Source organism: Manis javanica, chromosome 10, assembly GCF_040802235.1.
Source record: "Manis javanica isolate MJ-LG chromosome 10, MJ_LKY, whole genome shotgun sequence".
Lineage (NCBI taxonomy): Eukaryota > Metazoa > Chordata > Mammalia > Pholidota > Manidae > Manis > Manis javanica.
In genome coordinates, this window is record NC_133165.1 from 54,485,695 (window position 1) to 54,504,272 (window position 18,578).

General features: G+C 36.8%; 1 protein-coding gene across 1 annotated transcript in view; it reads left to right on the top strand.

The window, feature by feature from the left end:
* SMG1 (SMG1 nonsense mediated mRNA decay associated PI3K related kinase) overlaps nucleotides 1–18,578 on the top strand; it is a 107,569-nt gene that overhangs the window by 84,575 nt on the left and 4,416 nt on the right. Inside the window, exons 42-62 of the mRNA XM_017663326.3 lie at nucleotides 327–575; nucleotides 1,025–1,163; nucleotides 1,251–1,360; nucleotides 1,462–1,680; nucleotides 2,258–2,448; nucleotides 3,174–3,346; nucleotides 3,494–3,773; nucleotides 4,224–4,496; nucleotides 4,725–4,959; nucleotides 5,195–5,421; nucleotides 7,538–7,688; nucleotides 7,805–7,994; nucleotides 8,164–8,633; nucleotides 10,269–10,406; nucleotides 11,970–12,122; nucleotides 13,195–13,374; nucleotides 14,121–14,348; nucleotides 14,970–15,181; nucleotides 15,338–15,444; nucleotides 16,231–16,410; nucleotides 16,491–16,597. Of these exons, the coding sequence (XP_017518815.3) occupies nucleotides 327–575; nucleotides 1,025–1,163; nucleotides 1,251–1,360; nucleotides 1,462–1,680; nucleotides 2,258–2,448; nucleotides 3,174–3,346; nucleotides 3,494–3,773; nucleotides 4,224–4,496; nucleotides 4,725–4,959; nucleotides 5,195–5,421; nucleotides 7,538–7,688; nucleotides 7,805–7,994; nucleotides 8,164–8,633; nucleotides 10,269–10,406; nucleotides 11,970–12,122; nucleotides 13,195–13,374; nucleotides 14,121–14,348; nucleotides 14,970–15,181; nucleotides 15,338–15,444; nucleotides 16,231–16,410; nucleotides 16,491–16,597 (4,212 nt within the window). The remainder of the gene's footprint in view (nucleotides 1–326; nucleotides 576–1,024; nucleotides 1,164–1,250; nucleotides 1,361–1,461; nucleotides 1,681–2,257; nucleotides 2,449–3,173; nucleotides 3,347–3,493; nucleotides 3,774–4,223; nucleotides 4,497–4,724; nucleotides 4,960–5,194; nucleotides 5,422–7,537; nucleotides 7,689–7,804; nucleotides 7,995–8,163; nucleotides 8,634–10,268; nucleotides 10,407–11,969; nucleotides 12,123–13,194; nucleotides 13,375–14,120; nucleotides 14,349–14,969; nucleotides 15,182–15,337; nucleotides 15,445–16,230; nucleotides 16,411–16,490; nucleotides 16,598–18,578) is intronic.

Consider the following 18,578-nt stretch of genomic DNA (forward strand, 5'->3'; position numbering starts at 1 on the left):
ATGATTAAGTCATATTGGTGAATGAAAGAAGTGCATAAGTGAATGGTAAATTATAAGCAATTACGTATTACAAAGAAAAATGTAACTTGGGAAATAGAGCAGTAGGCCAAGCTTTCAGTAAAGTAGTGGTGGCCTGATTAAGAGAAAGGTAAATAGATTGTAGCAAAGATGCATAGTCCAGAAGAATAGGCTATTTGGTGCATGAAATTTTCCTGGGTATGTAGAGAATGCCACTGGAAAATCAGTTTTTAAAATAATACTTTATATTCGAAAGTCAACTTTCTTATTTGAAGTTGATTTTTTCTTTAAAAAAACTTTTTTTTAAGGCCCAAGATTCCTACCAAACTCCTCAGAATCCTGGGATTGTACCCCGTCCTAGTGAACTTTATTACAGTAAAATTGGCCCTGCTCTGAAAGCAGTTGGACTTAGTCTGGATGTGTCCCGACGAGATTGGCCTCTCCATGTAATGAAAGCAGTGTTAGAGGAGTTGATGGAGGCCACCCCCCCAAATCTCCTCGCTAAAGAGCTGTGGTCATCATGCACCACGCCTGATGAGTGGTGGAGAGTCACACAGGTATGCATTTTGTCTTGGATGGTATAATCAGTATTACTGTTCCTCTTCAACTTCCAGACCCGGTATTTTGAGGTCTGTATTTGAATCTTTTATTTCACTTTTTTAAGTTAAGCTATGGCCATGACTGTGTGAGTGCAGAATGGAGGGGATTATGGATGAGAGGAAAAGAAGAAGAAAAACTTCAGTAAAACTAGGGAGGCTGAAGAACAGCAGTTTGGTCTTTTAAGTCCAGCATTTTGATAGTGGCTGAGTAGTACCAGGAGGACTCAGAGTGTAGTACGCAGGTGCTCAGTGCAGAGCCTTTGCGAGCACATGTGCAGCATGTAACGACTAACATGTAGAAATAAAGGACTAGATTATGGGGGTTTGTAAATTTTCAAGCATTGAGTCCATGTGGGAAGGAAATTTGCTAATGGTGCTTAACTTGCTCCTGCACCCCTCTTCTGTAGTCTTATGCCAGATCTACTGCAGTCATGTCTATGGTAGGATACATAATCGGCCTTGGAGACAGACATCTGGATAATGTTCTCATAGATATGACGACTGGAGAGGTTGTGCACATAGATTACAATGTGTGCTTTGAAAAAGGTAAAATTTAATTGTACTTTTGCATTTATGTGGGGATCAAATCTTACTTGGTGAAACGACATACATACAATGATTTGTCTTTTCAAGGTAAAAGCCTTAGAGTTCCTGAGAAAGTACCCTTTCGAATGACACAGAATATTGCGACAGCGCTGGGTGTGACTGGAGTAGAAGGCGTCTTTAGGCTTTCGTGCGAGCAGGTCGGCTTCTTTCTCTTATGCCTCTTATCCCGTGGAATGAAAAATGACTTTTTAATCAGGAAACTTACAGCAAAATCTAATTAAAACTCTTCTGACAACAGGTTCTGCACATTATGCGGCGTGGCAGAGAGACTCTGCTGACATTGCTGGAGGCTTTTGTGTACGACCCCCTGGTGGACTGGACAGCGGGGGGTGAGGTTGGGTTTGCTGGTGCTGTCTATGGTGGAGGGGGCCAGCAGGTCGAGAGCAAACAGAGCAAGAGAGAGATGGAACGAGAGATAACCCGCAGCCTCTTTTCTTCCAGAGTAGCTGAAATTAAGGTGAAGCCAGTGATGATACGTCATTGTTGTCTTTTGTTTATAACATAGTCAACATGTCCATAAAGGGTTGAGTAAAACTGTTTTTCCAAAGTTTTGTTTGGAAGACTGTATGTAATGTGTATTTAAACGGCAGTGAAAGAGGGCAACTTGATGTCCTCTTTTTATTAGGAAATGCTCTCATACAAAGACATACACAGTCACACTCACAGGAGGTGGGATAATGATTTTTTTAAATTATACCTTTTTTAATAGATTAAAATGTGTTTGCCAGTGACTAAGTGTTCTTTAATTGGCTAGGCTCCCCTCAGTCTTGATTTTAATATCCTGATAGCTGGTGATCCTAATTTTGTTTCGTGTGGTGTGGTGGTGTGGAATTGAGTCTCTGTTTGTGGCTATGTGAGCTGGAACATGTAAGTTATCTTTGTTTGCAAAGTCTAAGTAATGCCATCAACCTTCAGGGTTTGTTGAGATTTAAATAGAATAATATGTGCAAGATGTCCTAACACAGTTCTTCTGACAGACTTCATCCTCATAGGTGGCTCTGTAAGAATTTCCTAATCATACTAATTTTTTATAGGTGAACTGGTTTAAAAATAGAGATGAAATGCTGATTGTACTTCCCAAGCTGGACAGCAGCTTAGATGAATACCTAAGCTTGCAAGAGCAACTGACAGATGTGGAAAAACTGCAGGGAAAGCTGCTGGAAGAAATAGAGTTTCTAGAGGGAGCTGAGGGAGTGGATCATCCTTCTCACACTCTGCAACACAGGTTTAACAATATTGAGCTGTTATTTCTAAATAATAGACCATTAAGGAGAATTTCCAAGTTTGTGTAAACCTTGTCAGCTTGAATTGGAATTATTGCAGTAACTCATATAAATGATAAAAGCCCTTCTAAGGACTGCAGTTTTAAAATGTTCATAAATAAAGTTTCACTTAAATTTTCTGCTTTATTATACTTAATTTAAATGGTTGCATAATTAGGGAAGCTAGGTGGGTATAGTGGTTAGAACATTGAACTTGGATTCAGAAAACCTGGGTTTCGGTTTTCTCTTTACGGTTTGTATCTGAGTCTTACTCATTCATGTTTCAATGGAAATTATTTTACCTACTTCACTGAGTTAAGCATTAAGCTATTTAATAGAGGGATTTAAGGGAATGAACCTTGTACAGAGCAGGTGCTCAGTAAAGTAGTTAAATATGCTAGTGCCAAACTGCATGAAGTTCTGAGATTACAAAGACCTATTGACTTAGTCTTTTACGCTTCAAATAACTCAAAACCTGGTGGGTGTTAGTAGAGTTTTATTTAAAATGTGAGTATGGTTGAGGAAGTACAGGGTCAGGGAAAACCAGAGAAGTGAGGGACATTTCAGCAGTTCCCTCAAGACTCAAAAGCAGTTTACCAGGCATCCAGAGATGAGCAAAATCAAAGTTATGAAAGTGCAGAAGAAAGAACAATGGTGATTTTAAAAATCCCCTCCCCCCCTCCCCCAGGTATTCTGAACACACTCAACTGCAGACTCAGCAAAGGGCTGTTCAAGAAGCAATCCAGGTGAAGCTGAATGAGTTTGAACAGTGGATAACACATTATCAGGCTGCATTCAGTAACTTAGAGGCAACACAGCTGGCAAGTTTGCTTCAGGAGATAAGCACACAAATGGACCTTGGTATGTATTGTCTTACTTAGATACATATGTGAGCATGTGAGTTTTGTAGTTGTGTGTTCGTATGTGTGGTTCTGGTTTGTGGTCCCTTTCAATGACAACTGAGGTGAAATGGTTTCACTGTGATTAGTATTTGTCTTTTACCAAAAGGTCCTCCAAGCTATGTGCCAGCAACGGCCTTTCTGCAGAATGCGGGCCAGGCCCACTTGATTAGCCAGTGCGAGCAGCTGGAGGGGGAGGTTGGCGCTCTCCTGCAGCAGAGACGATCAGTGCTCCGGGGCTGCCTGGAACAGTTGCACCACTATGCGACTGTAGCTCTGCAATACCCAAAGGCCATATTTCAGAAACATCGCATTGAGCAGTGGAAGACCTGGATGGAGGAGCTCATCTGTAATACCACAGTGGAGCGTTGTCAGGAACTATACAGGAAGTAAGTTGATAGCACTTAAATTTCTTTACTTCTCATTGGGTTTGGAAGCAAAGTTATGTTCAGATTTTTAATCGCATATTTTTTTCTGAAAGATATGGTTGATAGCTGGAATTTGAATGGAGTCACTTTTGTCTTTAAGAGGATGTGAGCTCATGTTTTCTTTAAAAGACAGTGTGTTTTTCTTAACTAATTAAAAAATATCTTGGTGTAAAAATGGTGAAATTAGGGTAAAGAGAGCTAAACTCAAATATTGATTTTGGCACTCACTAACCCATTATCTTAGGAAATTACTTTAATCTGTAAAATGGAAATAATGATTCCTGTTCAATAAGTTTTGGAGGATCAGCACAATATTCCATGTTCTCTTTTATAGTGTTTTGTAAAGTGTGAACTTTCTTTACAAGCAGGGAGTGGTTATGTTACAAACAAGCACCTTTTTCTATTTTATAGATATGAAATGCAGTATGCTCCCCAGCCACCTCCAACAGTGTGTCAGTTCATCACTGCCACTGAAGTGACCCTGCAGCGGTATGCAGCAGACATAAACAACAGGCTTATTAGACAAGTGGAACGCTTGAAACAGGAAGCTGTCACTGTGCCTGTTTGTGAAGATCAGTTGAAAGAAATTGAACGTTGCATTAAAGTTTTCCTTCATGAGAATGGAGAAGAAGGATCTTTGAGTCTAGCAAGTGTTATTATCTCTGCCCTTTGTACCCTCACAAGGTGAGTTAGCTAACCTCATACTGGGATCATTTCATTGTCTTGAAAACAATGATGCTTCCTGAGATTTCATGTGTCTTTTGTTTAGTCACAAATTTAAGGTATTCTCTTACTCTCATTCGCCTGACTCAGTGTTACAGCTGAGATTTTCCTTTCAGACTTCAAGGCATCCTCTTGTGTGTGAATGTAGCTGTCTGTTTCACTATACAAATAAATGTTTTTCACATCTAGGCGTAACCTGATGATGGAAGGTGCAGCTTCGAGTGCTGGAGAGCAGCTAGTAGATCTGACCTCTCGGGATGGAGCCTGGTTCTTGGAGGAGCTCTGCAGTATGAGCGGAAATGTCACGTGCCTGGTTCAGTTACTGAAGCAGTGCCACCTGGTGCCACAGGACTTAGACATTCCAAACCCCGTGGAAGCATCTGAAGCAGTTCACTTAGCTAATGGAGTATACACCTCCCTTCAGGTAAATTTAATTTGCTTAAATTTGAAAAGTTTTCTCATCTCTCTAGTTCAGAAAAGCAATTTGACTTACTCCCCTTTTAAGGTTGCTTAACTAGCCACTCAAAATAAGGATCAGTGTGAAGTTTGTAGCCACAGCTTGGTTACAATTATGTTTGTTCTTAATTTCTGGGGTTAAGTCTCTGTGTAGCATACCTAAACTCAGAAAACATTAAAATGTATTTCTCATCTATTTATAGGAATTAAATTCAAATTTCCGGCAAATCATATTTCCAGAAGCACTGAGGTGTTTAATGAAAGGAGAATACACATTAGAAAGTATGCTTCATGAGCTGGACAATCTTATAGAGCAGACAACTGATGGCGTTCCCCTGCAGACACTGGTTGAATCTCTTCAAGCATATTTAAGAAATGCAGCTATGGGACTTGAGGAAGAAACACATGCTCATTACATCTATGTTGCCAGGCAAGTGAATGCTAGCTATGCTTTTCTCCTGAGAAAGAGACCGGGAAGCCAGATAAAAGGATTCTGAGCTCTTAAATAGAAGTTTATGTCTCATTTTTAGAGCAGATGTAATTACTTAAAAATGCTGATGTGTATGTATCTTTAAAAAAAACCTTTATTTAGAAATAATTACAGATCCATAGCTATAAAAAACAGAAGGGTCACACTTAAACACTGTTGCAACTTGCACACCTCTAGTATAGTAGTGACAGCATGGAATTGACACTGGTACAGTTCACAGAGCTTACTAAGTTTCCGTGTTACACATCAGTCATTGGTGTGTGTGTGGGGTAGGGGAGAGGGTTCCGTGTAGTTTTCTTACATACATAATGTCCTTTTAGTGCTGCAGTTTCACCATACATGTGCACACACAAAGTGGAGTGTGGTGTTTTTTAAGCCAGCCCTTGGAACTCCGTGGAAGTATCTGAGCCAGTTTAGTTAGGTGATAGAGTATACACCTTCATTCAGGTGAATACTTGTAAGGTTTCCTTAGGTATTGAACATTGTATTTCCCATTTCTTAAATCCAGAATATAATTTGACTTTGGAACCTGTAGCGATTGGGTGGTTCCTCCAGCCATGCAGTGTATCCATAGCTAAGTCCTGAGCCTCTTTGTCCTTGGTGACTCAAGATACCTTTCTTGGGCTATCTGATCTCTAGTCACACCAGAAAATATAACTGAAAAAATAGAACAGAATTGACCCCCTGTACTTTCTCCTCTGGAAAAATTTGAAGATACAAGAAAGTAGAGAAAATATTATAATGAGCTACTGTTTTACCATTTTTGGTAGTTATCTGCACCTGGTCAATCTTTATTTAAAGTTGTACTGCTCCAGTTATTTTGAAGCAAATATGTTTTCATTCTTAAATACTATAGGAAGTATACTTTAAAAATACATACTTGTTTTTCTTAATCATGGTGCTGTTATTTCACCAAAAAGGGTTACAATAATCCCTTAATGTTTTCTGCTGTCCTGCATTCAAAATTATCCTATTTTTTCATGTTTCTTTGTAGTTCTACCATACAAAAAAATGAGTGTAATTATTATAGCATAAATGTAAATGTCAGCTAAATAGTGATTTGTATTATTTGTACAAAACTTTTATCATATAATTTCTAGCACTATTTTAAAAGCTACATGTTAAGTCTGTACATTTTCTTGCTTACTAAATTTCAGCCCACACTTCTCTTTCCTTACTGGATTCCCCCAACCCTAAAATGGAGGAATATTTATTTTTATGTACACTTAGGGTGACAGACTTCATGTCTGGTTCCATTACATTCCCTTTGTACCTTGTTTCAGAGAAACTTTTTTTGATAATTTCAAGGAAAATTTTATACCATATTGCAGCTCTTTTTCCATTAGAAATTTATCTGGTAACCTAGCTGTTTAAATTCTCTTAATAAGTTTTAATAGTTTTATAGCTATTTCTGCATGTGTGTGTGGTACAGTTGAAAATATAGTTAACATTAGATGTATTGATAGTAGTCATAGGTACTGGGAATTACGTTCCTTCTTTTTTATATAAGATGTTTAGAATAGTATCTGGATATACAAGTACTATATAAGTCCTAAGTTAATGATAATGTGAGAGTTAAGTTTCTGAAGTCCTACACTTGAACTATACATTATTCAAAACTGAGCATATGATAAATAGTAGGCATTCAGTACTTTCTGAACAGTTGGCACTACCATGTGACAGTCGTATAAATATATTTGACAATTTTTGCTGGGTCTACCCGCTTTAGAATTGTATGGTTCTTGACTTTTTTTTTCTTTTTAAGTATTGAGGGTTTGTATTATTTCACATTCTGTGTGTAAAGTGAGACTAATACTTAGATTTTTTAATTTGTAATTCAAAAGTTTGCATAAAATTTAGTCACTTGAACAATGCTAATACTGAATTGGAACTATTGACTGCACATTGTGATTGACATTCAACACTGTTTTATCATAATACTCCTTCCTAAGTGCAAAAAGACTTTTTTCCTAGACTCTGCATGTTTGGTGTGAGACTTTTGACCTAAATTTATTTCCCTTCAATAAGGATTTTAACTCCCTTTCTTTTCCTCTAGAATACTTCATGCTCAATATGGTGAATTAATCCAGCCAAGAAATGGTTCAGTTGATGAAACACCAAAAATGTCAGCTGGCCAGATGCTTTTGGTAGCATTTGATGGCATGTTTGCTCAAGTTGAAACTGCTTTTGGCTTGTTAGTTGAAAAGGTAAATATTGACTTGGTTTTATGAATAATGCAAATGTAATAATTCAGTGTAGTCGAAAATGTAGTTCAGTGTGTGAAGAGTAGAGAAATAAACTTTGTTTTCTTTCATTTACATAGTTAAACAAGATGGAAATTCCTGTAGCTTGGCGAAAGATTGACATTATAAGGGAAGCCAGGAGTACCCAAGTCAATTTTTTTGATGATGATAATCATCGGCAGGTGCTAGAGGAGATTTTCTTTCTAAAAAGACTACAGACAATTAAGGAATTCTTCAGGCTCTGTGGTACCTTTTCTAAAACTTTGTCAGGTAATATTTAAGCTTGATGGTTTTAGTTGTATAGTACTTTGGAAGGGGGCAGGATGGAGTAGGCTTAATTTAGTTGTATGTTCATAAAATATTAAGTTTTTTAATAAGCAGTATTATTACCCTATTTTACTTTTGCATGAAATACTTTAAGAAAATTTTCCTTTTTTAGGGTCAAGTTCACTTGAAGATCAAAATACTGTAAATGGGCCAGTACAGATTATGAATGTGAAAACCCTTTTTAGAAACTCCTGTTTCAGTGAAGACCAGATGGCCAAACCTATAAAGGCATTCACAGCTGACTTTGTGAGGCAGCTTTTGATTGGGCTACCAAACCAAGCCCTCGGGCTCACACTTTGCAGTTTTATCAGTGCTCTGGGTGTAGACATCATTGCTCAAGTAGAGGCAAAGGATTTTGGCGCTGAAAGCAAAGTTTCTGTTGATGATCTGTGTAAGAAAGCAGTGGAACACAATATCCAGGTCGGGAAGTTCTCTCAGTTGGTCATGAACAGAGCTACTGTGTTAGCAAGTTCTTACGACACTGCCTGGAAGAAGCATGACTTGGTGCGCAGGTTGGAAACCAGCATTTCTTCTTGTAAGACAAGCCTGCAGCGTGTTCAGCTGCATATTGCCATGTTTCAAGTAAGTATTTTTCTATATAATGTGTTTTTCCTCAATGTAAGAATTTTGAAAACCTGGGGAAATTAAAACAATATACAGAAGAGAGATTTAAACTTCCCAAATTGTGCCAGCCCAGAGCAAACCCAACTTCAGCATTTTGGTAATTTCTTTCCAGTTACGGCTTTTTCTCTTTTATATAGTTGAGATCATTTTGTGTTTACAGTTTGTGTCCTTTGAATTAATTTCTGTCAGTATTGTATGGTTGGTTTTATCTGTGTCGTTAAATACTACCTTTTGTATAATTTCTAACGTTTTTATTCCTTATGTGGATATGCCTCCTATATAATTTAACATATATTTAAGATTATTTCTAAAGTGACATGCTTCCCTAATGCTCTAATGATGTGGTAACAGCTCTGGCATTAATCTGTCATCATTTGGGAATTGTTTTTAGATACCTGGTTTTGTCCTCGATTATTTAGGGGCAGTGTAACAGCAAAGGCTTCGGGGGAGAGATGGATTTGGATTCAGCTGTATGACTTGAGTTTAACTACCCTAAAGTCTGATTTCTTCATCTGTAAATGGGAACAGTACCTCTCAGAGGCTGATGACTATGAGGATTGAAATGGTCTGTGTAAGACACTAAGCACATTATAAGTTGTAGCTATTTTTCTTTCTTCTTTTTTCAGAGATAGGCTTCAACATTGTCAGTAGCTTCAAACAAATTGTAACACATAGAGTAGTATTTGGGGTCTGCATTTTCCTGGGGTCTGTTTTGGCAGCAAACAGATTGCTTTATATCATTTATACTGATGCTGCTTCTCCATAGTGGAATTGGTGGTTTCAGCCCAGTGTGTGGAAACAGTGTTCTTTATCTTTGCAGTTTCATCATTAGCTGTTTTCTTCACTATATAAATCAAGAAAAGTAATTTGTTCAACTTCTGAAGTTGCATTTATTATGTATTAACAGTCCTAGCACATTGTGGCTCTATTTTGGTATGTTTTCTTCTAAAGAATGTAATGCTGAAAATTTTTAATATATATTTTGGGGTTTACTCCCTTGAAAAATTGACAGCTATATAAAAAACATTGTAAAATTCCTTTCAGCTTTGTTTATCTGAACAGATTATAAGCTCTAAGCATAATGCTTTAAAATTGTAGCCCAAAGGTCCCTTAGGTCTTCTGGGGCCATGTTATATAGCATGTACAAGATGGCTTGATCCTCTGTCAATAGTTGCCTGCCCCTTTCTGTCAGTTGCAAGTTCTCTGGAGAATTCTTTCTTCTGTGACTGCTGCCATTCTTTTTTTTTAGTCACTTGCTTACCCTCTGTGCCAGACAGCCCTCCCATCCCTGAGTATGCCAGATCCAACCTCCCAGCTGGAGATCATGTTGGGGAGATTGTGTACTAGACTTTCACACAGATTAGGAAACATCTTTGTAATTACTGTTTGAACAGTTGCCTATTGCTGATTCAAGAAATAAATCAGCCTTTCTCTACCTCAGGAAAATTTTCACCTGGTGTGATTCTTTTGTACGTTTCTTCTGTTACTTCTCCCAGCCCACCCCATTCCCACAGCCCTGACTCACACCTCCCCTTGTTTATCCAAAATGTCTTTTCCCTGCTGATTATATTATGTTTCTTTTTCTTTGAACAGTGGCAGCATGAAGATCTCCTCATCAATAGACCACAAGCCATGTCAGTCACACCGCCCCCTCGGTCAGCTATCCTAACCAGCATGAAAAAGAAACTCCATACCCTGAGCCAGATTGAAACTTCAATTGGAACAGTTCAGGTGTGTTTTGTCAGATCTTCCTTCCAGCATATCTTGCCTTGAGAATTAACCTACACTATGATGAAGTCCTCTTCAGTATACCTGTATGCCTGTCTTTGGCTTCTAAACTACAGGAGCATGATCCTTTTTCACTTCTCTTTATTTTTTTACATTTTACTGTCCAGAGTGACTGAATCTTTAACTCCGGGGTAGCAGTATATTTTGAATCAGAAATAGAAACATACTAAACATTTCTAAACATACTAAATGGTCTGTGTAAGACACTAAGCACATTATAAGTTGTAGCTATTTTTCTTTCTTCTTTTTTCAGAGATAGGCTTCAACATTGTCAGTAGCTTCAAACAAATTGTAACACATAGAGTAGTATTTGGGGTCTGCATTTTCCTGGGGTCTGTTTTGGCAGCAAACAGATTGCTTTATATCATTTATACTGATGCTGCTTCTCCATAGTGGAATTGGTGGTTTCAGCCCAGTGTGTGGAAACAGTGTTCTTTATCTTTGCAGTTTCATCATTAGCTGTTTTCTTCACTATATAAATCAAGAAAAGTAATTTGTTCAAATTCTGAAGTTGCATTTATTATGTATTAACAGTCCTTCTAGCACATTGTGGCTCTATTTTGGTATGTTTAGTACTCTATTTTAGTACTAATCATACTAAAAGTTTTTAATGAAATTGATTATTACTATGCCTTTATACTATAAGGGGATCTTGGTGATTGTGGAAAAACTTGAACACTTGTTCTCTGAAATATGTATAAGCAACATATCTAGCTTATTATTAATATCTAAGAAGCCTTGGTGTTTCTTAACCTTTATTTTGTTGTTAATGGAATTTTGTGATGCCAAAGGCAGCAGAACATTTTTCCAAAGTATTATTGATTGTATTTCTTTATTGTTTGAGCTAGATACTTAATCTTACCTCCCTTTTTTAAATAAGAGAAACTGTTTTTGGTGATGGTAAATATTTATTTAGTCTACAGAATATTAGTCCTAGTTTTTAACTTAGAATGAGCTCTTGCCTTTTCTTATTTTAGAGTTGTATTGTATGAAAGAAAGAGGGAAGGAAGCAGGGGAAAGAGAATGTGAATTCCTCCACCTGAAATATTGAATAAATACAAAATAACTGTTACATAAAACCTTATGATAATCTGGATAAATTTTTACCATTATTCATGAACTTCTGAATTTATGGGAATCTGATTTTCATCTTTCATAATCAGAAGTTTAAATGGATTTTCTTGTAGATAGCACAAATAGTGCAGTAGGAATTTGGTGTATGTAGCAGGTGTTTTGTTTTAAAGACTACTTTATTTAAAAATGAAAATGAAATATCTGCAAATTTTAGAAAATAAACTGAAAGTTAGTTCTTAACCTCTCCAGCCATGTTTAGCCCTAAATATTCAAAATGAAATTAATTCCAAAAGGTGACTCTGTTAAGGACGTTGTCTAAATTAAATATGCCACATCCTCCTTTTGAATCTCTCCTGTATTTATATAAAATTCTCAGTAGAAAGGAAGTGGAGAATGTCAAATATTCACTGAGATTCTGCTGGGTTTTTATAGGAGAAACTAGCAGCACTTGAAGCAAGTATTGAGCAGCGACTCAAGTGGGCAGGTGGTGCCAACCCTGCACTGGCACCTGTACTACAGGATTTTGAAGCAACAATAGCTGAAAGAAGAAACCTTGTCCTTAAAGAGAGCCAAAGAGCAAGTCAGGTATTGTGACCTGTGGTACTGTCTTTGTTTTGAGTTACAGGATTATATAACTGATGGGATGTTGTATCTGGGCATGACACCGGGTCGCTGGAGAGCCCACCGTCTAGTTCCCAGCAATACATGGGAGCAGTCCCTTAGGCTGAGCTCACAACCAGTTATTAGCCTGGACTCTTACTGCCTCCATATAAATACGAAGTGGATTCAACCTCTGTTGGAAAATAGTTTAATTCCATATTTGTCTAAGCTTCTCTTGATATGCAACTAAGGTAATCCAAGTATTATTTTTCCACATGGCAATAAAATGTCTTATGACCTTGTATTCTGCCAGAGCTTGTGGATTAACTTTGTTGTGATTGGGAGAGAGGAAACAAAAACAAAAAAATTACTATGTAATTTTCAGTTAGGCACAAAATTAGGCGAATTTAATGATTTCCCATATCTCCATCATCAAAATTTAATAATTACTAACAAGTCCTATTTTATTTCCTCTATACTTCCTGCTCCTCCTTCCCATTCCATATTTAGTGGAAATCCCAAGTATTATATCATTTTTTCTGTTAATATTTCAGAGTGTATCTATAAAGAGAAGAACTGCTGAAGCACATAATCACAATAATGTTCTCAAACCTTGAAAGATAGGCTTATATTGTCAAATATCCACTGAGTATTTTGTGATTCCTATTATAAAGTTGGGCAGGCGTAGAAGCAGAAGAGGAACATTCCAAATGGAAATTTGGACATAACACAAATAAATTGCAACTGAATATGATAGCAGTTTTATTGTAGAATAAATTTTCTGTGTAAAAACAGTCATGTAGAAGATAAACTTACCTAATTATTCTTTAGTGATTTGGCCATCTCAGACCTAACAGCATCAAGAAAAAATGGTTCATTTACTTACAGTCTTTATGAGGATCAGGTCTATTTCCAAAAACTGTCATACATTCATTGATTTTCAGAACCAATTATAACCCTGAACTCTGGAAATGAATAGGTAGTATTTTTTTAATGTCATTTGTTGCATTTCCCTTCCTCACTGTCATGGTTCTATCCCTCTTTTGCATCTTCACAGGTCACTTTCCTGTGCAGCAATATCATTCATTTTGAAAGTTTACGAACTAGAACTGCAGAAGCCTTAAACCTGGATGCTGCATTATTTGAACTAATCAAACGGTGTCAGCAAATGTGTTCATTTGCATCACAGTTTAACAGTTCCGTCTCTGAGTTAGAGCTTCGTTTGTTACAGAGAGTGGTGAGTCTTGAGTCTTGATGTGAACGAGAATTGGTGCTTCAAACAGTAAGGCCATTGTTATACCATCAAAAATCAGTTTAATGTATTCACTCAATTTACATTTATTGAGCATAGACTATTTATATAAGATGTTGTTATGAGAAATGCATTGATGATGAAACCTTGCTCTTAGCCCACAAGGAACTTAAAATTTACCCAAATAATACAATGAATAAAAAAATGAGAAGGATTCTCAGAGCTGCAGCTGGAAGTACTGTATAGGTTTGGAGAGGGAGGAGAAAGACAGTGGACAGAATATGACTCAGATGCACTGAAAATAGGGTAGCAGAGAGAGGGCTAGTGTAAGATGCATGCTGAGCAGGTGAGTTAAGTCCAGAAATAGCAAGTTGACAAATTTTGCATTTGTATTTTGTGGGAAAGCTTTAGGCTCTATATTAGGAAGCTCTGGTTGCGTCTTAAAGAGTAGTTTGCAGTGGGTTTAGGGTCCCACATATAGATCACTTTTGTTATTCCAGATACATTTTTTAGCTCTTAAACATTAAGCATTTTTTCCCTTTTTGATTATTCAGAAAAGTTAAAAATTTTAGTTTGTATTTCATAGATTGTAGGTAACTAATTCATGACTTGGCAACTGAAGTCTTTCATGTCAGCTTGAGTTAACTAATACCTTATGATGATGATGAAGAAAAGAATCATACATTATTCCAGCTGATACTTAAAACTAAACAATTGCTTGTTCTATTTAGGACACCAGTCTTGAACATCCTATTGGCAGCTCTGAATGGCTTTTGTCAGCACACAAACAATTGACCCAGGATATGTCTACTCAGAGGGCAGTTCAGACAGAGAAAGAGCAACAGACAGAAACGGTCTGTGAAACAATTCAGAATCTGGTTGATAATATAAAGACTGTGCTCACTGGTCATAACCGGCAGCTTGGAGATGTCAAACATCTCCTGAAAGCAATGGCTAAGGTAAGACTAATGCCAGTGACATACAATTTCTCTCCCTTTAATAAAACTTCAGGTAGTTTTATTTATGGGAAAATAATGACATATAAACAATTTCTCTAAGGCTCTATCTTCCAATTTGTAACTGAGTTAATTTGTGTTTTCTTTTTTAAGGAGATAGTAGTAGTCTTATTTTGTACAAAGAGGAACAGGCTTAAAAGAACTGATTCACTCGAAGTCACATTACTTACAATAGAGCTGAAACAGAGTAGTTAGATCTCCAATTTCTTTTCCTCCTCCTCCCCACCCTTACCCCTAAAGTCATAATGTGCCTCCAAAATGAATGAAATATTGTCTCTTCCCTTTAATATCCTATATAATCTGTAGAGAGTAAGGAAACTGAGCCCCCAGGAAAAGCTAAATTACTTCATCATTACAAAACAGTAAATGATTTTAGGATTCATTTTTACTTGGAGTTTTTATTTTGTGCTGGAAAGATTCCTATAGAAAAGGAGTTAAATTATAATAAACAGATTAACCACATTGATATTTGAAAAACCCTTTATTACCTATTATTCAGAAGGTGACTGACAAAGTTATTACTGAAACAAGTACCATTTTTCTTAATTAATATACTGATTCTAGGATGAAGAAGCTGCTCTGGCAGATGGTGAAGATGTTCCTTATGAGAACAGTGTTAGGCAGTTCTTGGGTGAATATAAATCATGGCAAGACAACATTCAAACAGTGCTGTTTACATTAGTCCAGGCCATGGGTCAAGTTCGAAGTCAAGAACATGTTGAAATGCTCCAGGAAATAACCCCCACCTTGAAAGAACTAAAAACACAAAGTCAGAGGTAAGAATGCCTTCTGGTCTAAATTTAAAATGTAAGCAAGACACCTGGTATAGTAAGTTTTATTTAATTCATTCATTTTTCTCAGTTTTGTTCATATTTATAAGTAGTTATCTGGCAAAGCATTTCATAAATAAGCCATTTTATTTTGTATTTCAGTATCTATAATAATTTAGTGAGTTTTGCATCACCCTTAGTCACCGATGCAACAAATGAATGTTCGAGTCCAACATCATCTGCTACTTATCAGCCATCCTTTGCTGCAGGTAGGACTTCCATACTTCAGAAAGACCTGAATCTTGATCTGTTGACATCTACACATAGATGCTAAGATGTTTGTAGTATAAGTGTCTTAAGATGTTTATTGTTAATGCCTTTTCAAAGGGTTTCCCTAAACTCTGTCATATGAAACTGAACAAATTTTGGCTTATTTTAAAAGTACTTATGTAAAAGAGTAAAAATAACTTGGGTTCACATATTCTTTAAATAATTTATTTTATGATTATATAAAATATATGCCTGTTAGGGAAATTTAGAGAAAAAAATTGATAGAAAATGTGTAGTTCCCTTAGCAGTAAAACCACTATGTAATTGGTGATTAACTTCTTTATGCATGCACACATGCACACAAATTGAGATTATTTTGTGAATGCAATATTTGTTGCCTTTCCCACTTTATATTAAATTGATAATTTCTCTGTCATTAAATAATCTTTCAAAAGATGACTTAATGGCCAGATTTAATATGCCATTCTGTGACTTTACCCATTTAATCTACCATTGTCGGACAGTAAAGACGTATAGGTTTTTGATGCCACAAAACCTAGTGAGCATTGTTGTTCAAATTTTTATCTGAATGCCTAGTTGTTTAGGCTCTATTTTTAGGACAATTGCTATATCAAGGGGTAGGGACTTTAAGATTGTAAAATCATACCTGTTTTCAAGGCTATACATTGGTAGTTGATGAGTGAGAGAGCACCGCCCTGCTGTCTCTTCTTTGTCCCCACCATTTTCTGTTTACATGTAAATTGAGCTGCCAACTCTTTCTATAGCAGTCCGGAGCAACACTGGCCAGAAGACTCAGCCTGATGTCATGTCACAGAATGCTAAAAAGCTGATTCAGAAAAATCTTGCTACATCAGCAGATACTCCACCAAGCATGGTTCCAGGAACTGGCAAGAGTGTTGCTTGTAGTCCTAAAAAGGCCGTCAGAGACCCTAAGACTGGGAAAGGTAATTAGTTTAATGATGCCTTAAGTATTTATTGAGAGTGGTGGTTTGACTTACATATGTTTGTTTCCATTGCTTCATAGCTGTGCAAGAGAGAAACTCATATGCTGTGAGTGTGTGGAAGAGAGTGAAAGCCAAGTTAGAGGGCCGAGATGTTGATCCAAATAGGAGGATGACAGTTGCTGAACAGGTGACCATTTTTTTAAACTTGAACTACACATTTTAGTGATATCAGAACAGTATCAGTTTAAAGATCCCCTTACCCATATCCTTGCTGGCTTATCAATAAATGAGGAACTGAAATCTGTTTTCAGGATTTAGAAGACTTTGAGTAACACAGCTCTGGAATTACCAAATAGTCACCATTTTATTCTAACTGTGCCCAATTAGCACTTTACTTCCTCTCCAGCACAGAAATTTAAGGTGTGACTTTGACCCTCTCTTCTCTGCCAGAGGACAGTTAATTTTAAAAAGGACTATCTGAAGGTTTCAAATGAAATGGGGGTGATATTTTGGTTGCAGGAATAGTATCTATAAAATGTTCTTCAGCTTCAGTTTGTCTGAAGTCATTACTCTGAAACTTTCTCATTAGTTAAAATTGGATGTGTAAATTTGAGAGTGAATTCTTTCTCTTCCAGCTGTTGGAAAATTCTCAAACCTACAGAAATGTTTTACGTATGCTCATACACTGTTTACCTAGACTTGGTAAACCAGATGTTAATGTTTTTGTACATTTGTTTCATCCTTCTGTGTATGTGTACGTAACGCAGTTTTTCAGAACCATTGAGAGTTAGTTGAAGACATCACAACACCTCATTCCTGAATATCCAGCATGTGTCTCCTTAAGAAAGCATTATAATGTATCGCTACAATGTCATTATGTAAATGATGGACTCAGGAAAATTTAACCATTGATGTTACCTAACATTTGGTCCATATTCACATTTCTTCAATAATTCCAAAAGATCCATTATTGCCTAGCCCTTCTCTCTTTAAGCCACCTCCTAACCGCATAATAAGATCTAGTCAAAGCTTGTTCTGCATTTCATAAACTTGTTCTACTTTCAGTCTCCTTTAATGTCTAGGATAGTTCTTGAACCTTTTCTTTCTCTTTTTTTCCTTTTATGACATATTTTTCATGTGTCCAAACTAGCTAGTTTGCAGAATGTGCCTCAGTTCATATTTGTTTGCTATTTTCCTCATAAAATGAGATTCACAACATTGTTGGTAGGATGTTTCCTCAGTATTTTATGTCAAGGGACACATGTCAGTGTGTGCCGTCTTTGGTGTTTCTAAGTTAGATCATTTGGTTGGGTATGTTCTCCTAAATTCTCCATTACAAATGTTCCTTTTTTCCTATGGGGTAAAAATTTGAGACTGTGTATCCTATATTGTGATGGTTTGGCATCCAAAATTCAATTTTAACACCATCAAGGAAAGTTTCTGTATTTTAAACACTTAACATCACTGTATGGGTCCTGAGCTCAAATTCTTTTTGGTCAAGAATCACTCTTGAGAGAGAGTTTGTCAGGTTTGTAAAAAACTGGATGACATTCTGAATTGGGTATTTTTGCTTCAACTTTCTGGTAGGTTAATGGGTTGTGTGCTTTCATGGCTATCCATCTTAGCTCTCTGTCCATCTTTTTAAAGGATACTTGGCTATTGTGCTTTTTATTTTGATAGTTACTAAATTTTATATGATAGTTAAGGGGCTTATAGGAGTGGGGTAAGTATAGAGCTCTTTGCACACACTTTGGCATAGGTTATAGTTCAGCAGCCATATATTGAGCGTTTACAATATAATTGGACTAAGGGCTAAGCAATATAATTACAATTACAGTATAATATATTATATCTCTTACTATTAAAGAAAATACAGCTGAGTCAGAATCAACAGGCATTTGTTGAGCACCCAGCCATGTTCCAGATTCTGCTAAGTACTTTATTATTTACCATCTGAGCATTTCCCAGTGACTTCACATGTTTACTCCCAGAAGCACCTCTGGGGTCAAGTGGGGGCTCTCTCTTCATTGAAGGGTCATAAGGCTCGAAGGGATTGTCACTTACCCAAGACACGCATTTTATAAGCTACGTAATTGAGGGAAGCTCAGCCTACTTAACATTCCTTTCCACCATAGCAACTACACATCCTTTGGGTAACTAATTTGGGT